Raw genomic sequence first — 11,941 nt, forward strand, 5'->3', positions numbered from 1 at the left:
AAATTAACGCCATGGAAACAAGGGCACGCCTGAAGGTTCCGCGCAATATTGTGTTCTGTCAACACCAAACTAGAAAGACAAGGAAACGTTTCGTGGATCATATGCCACGTTACGTGCGGTGAGAATTAGTAGTTAACTATATGTTGGCCAACCTGGTGTTATTTGTAAGGTACACGAAAGCAGTTCGTGCTTGCTGTTGCGTTATGTCTTTGCTAACCGGTTAACGGTAAGCTAATGTACCTCTGTGAGCCAGGGCTAGCTTGACTGTAAGGTTAGCTAAATTGTCTCAGTTAACCTGGCAGCTAACAGGTTAACTAATCAGGACTTGAGCTACATATACTGCATGCCATTAACCTTAGTCCTGGAGAGCAGGCTTGCCCACACAGCTGGCTGCGGCTATCTTTATTTACAGCCTGCTGCTATCTGCTCATCCAGGTCAGTAACTTCTGTCTTTGGTTGTGTTTGACAGTTTTCACTGAGCTTTGCTTTGCTTATGTCTTTCAAACGATCGTTAACGTTACTTACAATCTTGAGGACTTTGCACAGTTTGAAAGAGTGAGAACGTTCTTTTCTTCCTGCCTCTACAGGCACAGAATCTGTTTTACACCATCGAGTTAGGCACAGAACATGTAGACTCCTAACGTTAACTGTGTTCCGGTCTAAACATTAAAATTCTAACTAATTTATTGTTTATTTCTTGTTTATTTATTTTTAAAATACATACATTGGCGTACAGTATGGAGGGTCTGGGTGCCTTGTTGAGCCAACAGAGTTGCTTTTCCAACTCCTTTTGTTGAATAGATCTTGTTTATTTTGATGATGCTACAGGACAAGTCAGGGGGACAGAAGGGACAGAGAGAGAGTAGATACATATACAATGTAAACAATAACAATATTTATACTTTGGGAGATATTGCTATTGTCAGTGATAACTGCAATACAACATTGTTAATAATAATAATAATAATAATAGTAATAACTATAATGCAAAGTACCGTGTCAGCAGTGATACACAGAGATGTCGAATATGTGTATGTGAATGTGTGATTGTGTATGTGTGTGTGTAAGCGCTAACATAAAATGCTAACTTATAATCATTTGTTTTCTGTCACTAGCTTTGAGCTATTCAGTAAAACATTGTGAGCGGCCCAATCCAAAGACATGGCAGACCAAGACACAAATGTCACCCAGCAGCACACAGGTACTAAAACTCTGACGACAAAGGACAGATGTATCTTGTATTCAGCTACTATACTTGTAAAGCATTAACAGCACTAATTGAAATTGATCTTTTTTTAAGATGACAAGGAAGACATAGCACAGTCCACAGAATTGGATCATGTCCCACCACTTGATGAGCACGCTGATGTTACCTTGAATGTAACACAGCACCATTCAGAAGGTAAACTATAACACCATTTGATTTCCATTATTATCTGACTGTTTCTTTTCCATCAAATAATTTGTCATAAACATTCATCAGCCATAATAAATCCAAAATAAATTTCTATAACTAGTCATTTAATCATTGTGATGTCTTGTGTGTGTGCGTGTGTGTTTCTTTGCTCTCACATAACAGTATGTATTTGTTTTTGTTACTGAATTTAAATATGTTTATGTAGTGTGTTCACGTACTGTGACACAGGATGTCTTGTCTCGCACATTAGTCAAAGTTGTTTTGCACATGTCATCCAGTTAGTCTTGTAAATGTTTCGTAAATTAACTTTTTCGGTAAGTGATATCTGAAAGATAAGGCAACCTTTTCTTATCATTTATTTGTTCACATTACTTACTTACTTTTTTAAAATTACAGACGGTGGTTCTTCTTCACATCAGGACAATGCACTAGATTTGGAGAGGACCATCACCCCATCTCAGACTCGTGATGGAAGTGATGGTGATTACAAAAGGGAAATGTCAAAAAATCAGGAATCGGCTACAGAAGCAGAGATTTCCAGTGAGTGTTCCTGTGATTCAGGCTTTATTATTCATTGCATACACAGTTTTCACTTCACTACGGGCCTGTAACCTCTCATTTGTTTCAGCTGTAAATAATGTAAAACATTTGTGTGTGGTATTCACTGCACAGTGTTTGTGGTATGATCGCTCTGTATAATATAAAGAGTGCAAAGGGTTTGCATCAACATGAAACTTTCTGACTAATATTGATGTACCTTTATATAGTAAAAAGGCAGCTGTCATTACACTGATGATTGAGCGTTTATGAAAATTAAACTGATCTTTTTGTATCAGAAGAAGATGAGACTGGGGAGAAGGAAGAACCAGAAACAACTACTTCATCAACCCTCAGTGACAAAAAGGATGACAAAGTCGATGGACCTATAACTGGACTTAATGAAGGATCCACTGAATTTGAAGACATAACCACTGAAGCTAGAGGGGGTAGGTCTGACTTTTTTCGATTCAATGACTGCATTTTCTTTTAACTCTCTGTTTTGAGGTACTGCTCTTCTGGGCATTCCAATCTAACAGAACAACTGGCTCACACACATGTAGGTGGGGTGTCTTGTTTTTTAAGTTTATGTTAATCTGTGTTTCCCCCATTGGTCAGATTATGGAAGAGGAGCAGAGCATACTTTAAAACCTGATGACAAAGATATGCAGGAGAACACACCCTCCCCAGAGACAACATTGCCTGAAGAAATCTGCCTGAAGAAGAGAGAGACAGGTGAACAGAGAAATAATGTTGAAAACATTGGCCCTTCCCCTCTGGAGACTACTGAACCGGCTGTTCCAGACGAGACTGGATTCCTTGCAGGTAATCTTGTGATTTCATAAAATTTAGCTTTTATGTTTGTAGAGTTTGGGTAATGACAGGACAAGGAAATTGCCAAAGTAAAACCGTGTTCTCTAACATTCTGTGATACCCAGTTAACAGATCCATCCTTCATAAAGTACTGACAACGCATATGTTTTTCTCTCCAATAGGCCGATACCCCAGAGCAGTGTTTATAGTGGTAGGTGTTACCATTGTTGCCGTCTTGGTGCAGTTTCTCCTCCAACCTGAGTCTCCACCTCAGAAAAGGGATATGCAGAAAATAGACATCTTTCTCGGGCAGATGAAGAAGGTTCAGACTCAGTTCCCCAACCAGCGTGCAGAGCTCTGGAATAGGAGCAAGATCCACCTGCAGAGGCATCTCCAAACAGCCAAGCCCACGGAGCCTGTGAGTCTGATCCTGACTGCAGGCCTCAGAGCCAAGAGGACGCTGCACTGCCTGGCTCATGGCCTGGCCTCCGCCTTCTCTTCTGCCATAAATGCATCCATCCTCCACATCGATGGAACCAGTAAAGCTGGCCAGGACAGTGACCAAGTCAAATTGGACATCGACAGGAAGTTGCAGGAAGCTTTTGAGGGAGACAAACCTGTGGCTGTCATCCATCACTTTGAGGAACTGCCTCCAGGCTCCACACTAATTTTCTATCGCTACTGTGACCACGAGAATGCTGCATTTAAAAATACCTTTCTGATCTTCACAGTACTTCTGGGGGAAGAAGAGGAGATTCCTGCCAAGATTCGTTTGAGTGTTGTGGAGGAGATGGTGGATGACCACCTTAAAAAGAAGTTCCTGTCTCATGGCCATCCTGTGTCTTTTGACCAAATGGACCTTGACAAGTACGGTGGACTGTGGAGCCGTATTTCCCACCTCATCCTTCCTGTGGCAACAGAAGAAAGGATAGACCGTGAAGGGTGCAAAGGGACGTAAATAACCAGTCTGTTCAGACATTCAGTATAAGTCTACGCACTAAACTACAGCCTAAGATCAGATCTCTCTCTGGCTGACTAGTCATTCATGGGCTAGTAGCAGCAGTTTTAAAAACCCAGGAGAGCTCACTGTAGATAAAGGCATAATGTAGATATAAGACACTTACTATCCCTATAACATGGGCTATGGGAAATTTCTGTGAACATTTGTCATGAAAAAGCATTTGACAAAAAGGCTGTGGCACTTTATTCTTTTAATTTTCTGATCAAAGGTAATTATAGACAAGTTACACAATGAACAGTGATTCTTTTAGGAGGTATTTTGTGGATTTTACAGTGTATGTACTGAATCATTTTGGTGACATTTGTGTACATTTTAAACGTTATTTAATGTAGGACCTTTTATTGTTCTCTAATGGATATAAAAAATCTTTATTCTTTTGGTATTTCAACACAGGTTTTTTTTTTTTTTTTTATTGTTTCCTGCAAGTCTACATGGCACCACGGGCCTTAACTGAACTTCCCATGTACCATTACACATTTACACATTAGACTGCAGGAAGAAATAAGTACAAAATAAAATGTGCCTTAAAGTACAAATAAATATTTCAATTCAAATGCTTGTTTGACTTGTCGTTGTGGATTGTTGCAGCTAGGGGGCACCAAAGCCACAGCTAAACCTGGACATCCTTGAGCAGGATGAAATTAAATATGCAACAGGCTGCAGTTTTGTTGGTTTTGGCTCAGGAGCTATTCTTTATAACCATAAAGTGCAGCTTAGATTTGTTGGAAATTAAATACTAGACCGATGCGAATGGTTGTAATTTTCATGTAGTACTAGTGACAGTAAAGTGCAGAGTATGTGAGAAATCCTTTGAAGCAGCTCAACTCCTCCTCGTCAGTTTGCTCAGGTCCGCCTCTTGTCAGCGCTGCTTCAGCAGCAGATACCGGCTGCTCTCTCACAGAGTGCACGGTTTCTGCAGACCGATACGCCTACATTCATTATGACTATGAATCGATGACATCGCGCTTTAATGCTTAATCCCGCTATCTCATGCAATTTCGCACCTCTCTGATTTTGTAGGCTATGACATTTTTTCGCAGCTAGATTCTTTGGTGACAGGCAGTGCCTGCTTTACATACTTGCAGCCTTATTTCTCTTCTCGGCGCCCTGTGAGACTCAAAACATGTATAAGTTAATCATTATCATCCTAATGTGCTGTGCGTTTTTTCCACGGGGTTCTGCGGCGCCAAAGACCTTGGGTGCTGATCCCGGGTCACAAGTTGAGAGCAATGCAGAGCAAAGTGACATGTTGCAGGAGGAGATAGATGGTCAAGAGAGCATCCTCTCTAAGGTAGGAGGAAATGCCACCTTTCTTTATTTCTTTGCATAATTTCTTTTATGGACCTGTCATCATTTTGTGCGTAAACATTATTGCGTTTTGGATTGAGCGTGGTGGAAAATACATCCGTCCTCTTCTCTTTGTAGCTGCTGGGTGATTATGACAAAGTGAAAGCCCTCTCGGAAGGCTCTGACTGTCGGTGTAAATGTGTTGTCAGACCCCTGAGCAGGCACGCCTGCCGGCGGATAGAAGAAGGGCGTGCCGATGCGCAGGACTTCTACACTGTGGAGACTATCGCATCTGGACCAGAGTGCAAGTGCGCCTGTCTCGCTCCTCCATCAGCGGTCAACCCGTGCGAGGGGGAGTTCAGGCTGAAAAAACTAAGGGAAGCTGGAAAAGAGAATGTCAAGGTAAAGTGCCACCCTATGACATTTTCATTTCAGCACCCAGTACGCACACCTTAAGAAATAGGCTGCCCACTTCCACATCTACTGATTTCAAGAGAGGCTTGGATCTCTGGAGACATGGATATCACGGTCTATCAGATCCGAAGGATAGCCCCTAATTTTTATCCACAACCAGAGCCTCATAGTTTGGATGGGCTCGGTATAGGCCTGTTTCACACATGGTATTACTTGAATTGATAAACCCTTTTGATGGAATCCATTCGATCATTCTAGCTGTCCACCATCCTTGAGCTGCTGGAGGGCTCCTTCTATGGCATGGATCTACTGAAGCTGCACTCCATCACCACTAAGCTCCTGGACCGTGTGGAACATATTGAAAAGGTACAGTAAGGAGGAAGGTTAAATCAAACATCTTGGTATAATGTGCACCCAGGGGTGACAGCACACAGATATATTTATATTAGTGGCTTCTGGATTTAGTGGCTCCAATAAAACAACAAAAATCTCTTTGGCATGGATATACAAAGAGTGCCCAGGTCTGTCCATCACATGTGGAAGTTTATCTGCTCTATAAAATGACTCTTGTTATAATGGACATTTTCCCCCATTGGTACATTATATTGCATATGCATTTGAATCAATTCTTAAAATGTGTAAATAAAGATGTGTTCAATGAACTGCCCTAAAACACAGGTTTAAAAAACACTCCCACACTAGTGTTTTTAGTTGTGTTGGCTGTCTTAAGGTTGAGCTTGAGTGGAGTTGGGCCGACAGTTGCCAGAAGTCATGAAACTCCATACACTTATATATGTATCATACACGTCACAAATCCTAAAGTTGTCCTACCCAAACAGGTTCAACTGTTACATGCCCATACAGGCAAGAGTCTAATTATCTAAAATAGCTGAATACACCCATGGGAATGGGTTTGTTATCCATCACTGGAGGAAAGTTCAGGGCACCCTGAACTGGAGCCTCACTGCTATTAATTCTTGTTTGAATATCAGTGAAATTATTACATAAACATGCAAATGTCTACACAAAAATAACCATTAAAAGTTAGAACCATTACAAAGAGCTTTAAAATGAATACAAAGAACCCCAAAACAGAACCGACTTTCAGTCTGAGGGTCTCCAGTGCAATCTCTGTCCATGTTAAAAAAACTCTATGGATTTGACACATTCAATATAATGTACCTCCCTGATGTTAAGAAATGGACGGCAGTTCTATTAATCTCTTGACTTGCCTGTGACTGTATGAAGGTGGTGTCAGTGAACAACACTAAAAATAAGGCGACGACCCAGAGCCCTCCTGCTCAGGCTGATGCAACTGCCAGCCCACCCACTCCTCTTCCTCAGCAGCATCAGGAGAAGAAGAGACTGAGCGAGATCAGCGGCGCTGCAATATTTGAAAACCCAGAGGTAGGTGTGACATCTTAACACTGATTCCACACAAATAACAGACGCCAAGACCTAATACTTCGATAACACCAACATACTGTAAAAACGTATTCACTAGTGTTAATTATAGAATGTTATGTTGTAGAATATCTTGTAAAATTACAAGATTATGGTTTAGCTGGAATAGTTCAATACCAGATATACAGCAATTACTAGTGTTTAATAACACAATTCTAATATCAGCTACGAAGTCGAGCACACATTAAATGTCTCCAGTGTTGTATAATAGTGTGTAATGTGATCCAACAATGATATAACAGCAGCTTAAAAAAGTTGATAAACATGTGTTAAGACTTTAGGATTTTCTTCTGCACAACATCCATCCATATTGTCATGGAAATCCCACTACCCTTGAAATTAAAAGCAGCTGTGAAGACAGTGACTGAACTGATGGGATTTAGGAAAAGATAAAATATTGGGTTCACATGTTGCTGATCAGAACAGTAATTGTCTTGTGTGTTCCTTCAAAACAAACAAACAATTATGTGTTCTTTCCACCCAAAGATGTGTAAAATGGTTAATGATGTAACTGTAAGGATTGGCTGCGCAAGGGGGCAATAGCAAATCTCAGAGCAGTGAGTGTACCACTGGGCTCTGATCCTGACTGTTTAAATAGAAACTGGAGAGCCAGTCAGGCAATGTTTGGGTGGACCTGGGACACATGCAAGTGACTCACTAGTTTAATTTACTCTGCACCATTTGAAAGAAGCATAAAACGAGGTTATCAATAATGTCTCTTAGAAGCTTTGGGTGTTTGTCTGTCCGCTAACAGGGAAAGTATGCAGAGAAGATTATTGGGGAAAATCCATCGTTCCTACAGATAGATGGTTCTGCTGAGCTCATTGAGGTCAAACCTCAGGTGACTCCCAAAAACGCCGCATCCAAGGAGGCTTCTCAGGTGCCGAAAACTGGCCCCAATGGAATGATCATTAGAGGGATGACTTTTTATAAATCTGAGCCAGATCCGATGGTGGCAGATGACGGGGAGCCTGGTGAAAACTGTAAGTATGAGCTCTCAGTGAGGAAGGTGCAACATTACTTTACAAATCAGTCAGCTGCATGCTGAGGTAGTGTAATGGTTAATACTTCAACATTAAGTGATTCAAAGCTATAACTACAAATATATTTGTAACCACACATTGTGGCCTGTACTTTGCATAATCAGTTATGACTTACTCTACAAATCCTTCTGATGCAGTAACACAGACCATCATTGCACTCAGGCATCATTTTCCTTTCTCTCAGTTTTTGAGTACCATGGGTTCAGTGGCGATGGCCCAGTCAACCTCTTCATTGAGGAGAATCTTCTCCAACACCGAGCCCCTCGCCCCTGGACAAAGGTTAGCCCAAGATCATTTTATCCAAAGACAACAGCTCCTCTGCACGTTTCCAAGAAGACCAGCCAATCAACACAACCAAAGGAAACTGAGCCCGCCTCAGAAACTCATGATGAGTTCATCAGTGCCACTGATGCTGTACCAGCGGATGTATCAGCTGAACAGAGTGAGACCTCCACAATGAGACGCATCACAGTTGGACCAATCACAACCACACAAAAAGTCATGGCCACGGACACTGTATCTCTGGCTAGTCAAAGAGTTAGCGCTGGAATCACAGAGTGGTTAATCCCCTTGATGGATGAGCCAGCTGGGACCTCTTCAAGCATCACAGCCAAGGAAACCACCATAACTACAATGAACCCAGCCCAGCCCTCTGTAAAGGCAGTCAGTGAAGAAGCCCTAACAGCATCCACAACAAGAAGTACACCAACCACCATGATGGAAATATCGACTCTGGAGCTAAAAAAACAAATGCAAACCGTACCTGGCAGCACTGAAGCTACTCCAGGCACCGTTGCACCAAATCCAACCACTAAGGCTTCAACTACTACCCCACCTACCATCACTACACACACTAACCCAACCTCACCACCAGTACAACCCACAACGGCCGACTCCACTCAAGCTGCTACCACAACACCAGAGGCAGAAACTGAATCCACCAACTTTCTGGGCTCAACTTTACCTCCTGCTCCGCAGAGACTGACCACGTTGACTCCACTCACTTCTCTGCCTTTCACCACACCTGTGACATCTTCAGCCACCACCACTACCACCACCACTGCCACCACCACTACCAGAAAGGCTGCTCAAGCCAAACAGAAATACAAAATCAGCTGGGAGGAGGAAGAGGTGGAGGAAGGACGTCTGGAATTAGATGAGCCAATGCAACGGCAGGAGGAAGCTTCTCCAAAAAAAACTGGTGAATAAGTTGATTTTTTTGTCTCAGATGAAGGGAAGATTTAAAGAGTTTGATTTTCATACTAGTGATCAGTGTTAGCCACATGACTCTCAATGAATACACATAGAAAACAGCATCTTAGCAGCTCTGAGAGGCTAAAACACTGATGTTTTACCTTGTTCTATCTTAGGTTAGCATGTCCACATGCTGGCTAAGTTAGCAGACGTCATTCTCTTGGCACTCCAGTTGGCTGTACTGCATATCATGGCAATCCATCCAGTAATTGTTGTCATTTCATTAAAAACCACTCGTGTAAGCTTCATTGTGGTGGTAGATAAAAAGTAGGTACATCATTGAAATGAGGAGGATTCATCCTTTGTGGGTCATGAATTTCTGAACAAAGTTTAATGGCAGTTCATCAAATAGCTGTTGAGATATTTCAGTCTGGACCAACATGTCAGAGCAACTCATCAAATAACAGACAGACTGACAATGTCATTCCTAGAAAGCCCATGTAAGGGCTTACATGGGCGTATCCTGTGGATATCCTTGTTCATATCCTCTGTAGTTTGTAGTTTGAAATGTCACATGGCAAATACTGATGTCATACTTTCACTATTTCCAGAGTGTCTTAAATGTGTAATTTAGAAAGGAGTTAAATTGAAACCGCTTTGGGTGGCACAGTGCGGCAGTGTTTACCACCGTCACCTCACAGCAAGAAGGTTGTGGTTTCAAACCCCATTCTATCCTCTATCCTCATGTTCTCCCTGTGTCTGTGTGGGGTTTCTATGGGTACTCTGACTCCCTCCCCAGTCTAAAGACATGCAGAGTGGGGTTAGCCTAATTGGTGACTCTATATTGTCTGTAGGTGTGAATGAGCCTATGAATGATTGTCTGGCTCTGTGTGTCAGCGCTGTGATAGACTGATCTGTCTAGGGTGTGTACCCTGCTTCTCACCCAGTGTCAGCTGGGACTGGCTCCAGCCCAACGTGACCCTGGATGTGCCAGGATAGGTGGTAGATGATAGATGAATGGAGCAGTTCTGTGACACTGTTATTAAGAGCTTTGTTCTCTGTGGCAAACGCACCAAATTCTGTGATTGAAGCTGCTTGAAAAGTAAAAACATTGTAATTGTTTTCAGGCTCTGACATACGTAGGTCTGGATGATGTTAAACTACTTCCAAGTCTCTTTTTTTTTTTTTTTACAGGGGAGTGTAAGGACACTTTGGCAACAATTTCTGAGCCAGTAACTCACAACACCTATGGCAAGAGCGAGGGAGCATGGATGAAAGATCCAAAATCTTATAATGACAAAATTTATGTCACAGACTTTTACTATGGAAACATCCTCCTAGAGTTTCGCAGCCTTGAGGTTTTCAAACAAGGTAAGAAGCTGTAGCCAGCTGTAGCTTTCACAATGTTCTTTTGTTTCCATTTTGGTTTTGATCAGTGGCATGTGTCTTCATTCTTCTTTGTCCTCTGCAGGGCGATCCACCAACAGTTACAAGCTTCCTTACAACTGGATCGGCACCGGTCATGTGGTTTATGATGGTGCCTTCTACTACAATCGTGCCTTTTCTCGTGACATCATCAAGTTTGACCTCCGTCAGCGCTACGTGGCTGCCTGGACCATGCTGCATGACGCCCTCTTTGAAGAATCGTCATCACCGTGGGAGTGGCGCAGCCACTCACACATTGACCTTGCTGTCGATGAGAGCGGCCTGTGGATCATCTACCCGGCACTGGATGATGAAGGCTTCTTACAAGAGGTGATTGTACTGAGTAAACTGAACCCATCAGACCTCAGCATGCAGAGGGAGACCACCTGGAGAACTGGTCTCAGGAGAAACCGCTTTGGAAACTGCTTCATTGTGTGTGGCGTCCTGTATGCTGTTGACAGCTACAACCAAAGGGACGCCAACCTAGAATACGCCTTCGACACACACACAAACACTCAGATGATTCCCAGAATGCCGTTCATTAATAACTACACCTACACCACGCAGATTGACTACAATCCCAAGGAGGGTGTTTTGTATGCGTGGGACAATGGACACCAAGTCACATACAGCATTAAGTTTGCATATGTAGACCCTTAGTAAGGGTTGGGCAGTAGTTATTTTAGTAGTTTAAATGTTAATTCTATGGTTTGAATGGATTGTAGATCAGTCCACATGACCTTCTGTATGGAGACAAATGGGGCCAAATGTACATATATAGTTAAGTATATTGTTATTATGTTGTTCTCATCAATAATATTTTAAGTTCTTAATGAAATAAATAAAAAAGAGAGCCTGATTCATCAAACAACACATCAGATTGTACTGTATATAGTGTAATGCTGTAAAAAAGCCCTATGAGATAAATGTAGAAAGGTCAGAATGAGACACAGGCAAGGTTCAAAACAGTTCTCATAAAAACATGAATGCTTGCTCTTTGAACAAGTCCCCAACTTTTGTGATAATTCCATGTTTTTGTCCTATTGATATTATTTTACATTACATTTTTCTTTGCATCTTATGCCACAGGTTCTTTATCTTGTGATGGCACTTACTCCCTCCATATCAGACTGTTTTGAGGAGACTGCAATAAAGTTCAGAAACGCTAACAGAAAATGCCTTTTTTGTTTGGCAAGCCACCGTTAAATCTGTTAAAGCTTTAATTACAGCGAGGACAGAAGACAACCAGGCAGGAAGAAGAGAAATATAAACACAGACATAAAGGCAATGGATGTTCAAGCCTGTAATTCACTGTTCCAACTATAA

The 11,941-nt window shown here is 42.0% G+C and overlaps 2 protein-coding genes across 5 annotated transcripts; both read left to right on the forward strand.

The window, feature by feature from the left end:
* Window positions 1–4: 4 nt before the first annotated feature.
* Window positions 5–4,342, forward strand: LOC113129420 (torsin-1A-interacting protein 2-like). 3 transcript variants are annotated; one of them, XM_026305410.2, is made up of 7 exons: window positions 5–118; window positions 1,116–1,201; window positions 1,301–1,402; window positions 1,814–1,957; window positions 2,257–2,403; window positions 2,573–2,779; window positions 2,950–4,342. In XM_026305410.2, the coding sequence occupies exons 2-7, from the start codon at window positions 1,162–1,164 to the stop codon at window positions 3,723–3,725; spliced, it is 1,416 nt and encodes a 471-aa protein (XP_026161195.1). In that variant the 5' UTR covers window positions 5–118; window positions 1,116–1,161; the 3' UTR covers window positions 3,726–4,342. The 3 variants fall into 3 exon arrangements, with proteins under 3 accessions (XP_026161195.1, XP_026161193.1, XP_026161194.1); XM_026305408.2 differs by having other exon boundaries at window positions 7–118; window positions 2,254–2,403; XM_026305409.2 differs by lacking the exon at window positions 5–118 and adding an exon at window positions 130–435 and having other exon boundaries at window positions 2,254–2,403.
* A 305-nt stretch (window positions 4,343–4,647) lies between these two features.
* On the forward strand, window positions 4,648–11,769 carry olfml2ba (olfactomedin-like 2Ba). 2 transcript variants are annotated; one of them, XM_026305389.1, is made up of 8 exons: window positions 4,648–5,079; window positions 5,214–5,477; window positions 5,748–5,855; window positions 6,738–6,896; window positions 7,708–7,936; window positions 8,181–9,197; window positions 10,385–10,561; window positions 10,662–11,769. In XM_026305389.1, exons 1-8 carry the CDS (start codon window positions 4,912–4,914, stop codon window positions 11,273–11,275), a joined length of 2,736 nt encoding a protein of 911 aa, XP_026161174.1. In that variant the 5' UTR covers window positions 4,648–4,911; the 3' UTR covers window positions 11,276–11,769. The 2 variants fall into 2 exon arrangements, with proteins under 2 accessions (XP_026161174.1, XP_026161175.1); XM_026305390.2 differs by having other exon boundaries at window positions 4,910–5,079; window positions 5,285–5,477.
* Window positions 11,770–11,941: the final 172 nt, after the last annotated feature.

Source organism: Mastacembelus armatus, chromosome 4 (genome assembly GCF_900324485.2).
Source record: "Mastacembelus armatus chromosome 4, fMasArm1.2, whole genome shotgun sequence".
Lineage (NCBI taxonomy): Eukaryota > Metazoa > Chordata > Actinopteri > Synbranchiformes > Mastacembelidae > Mastacembelus > Mastacembelus armatus.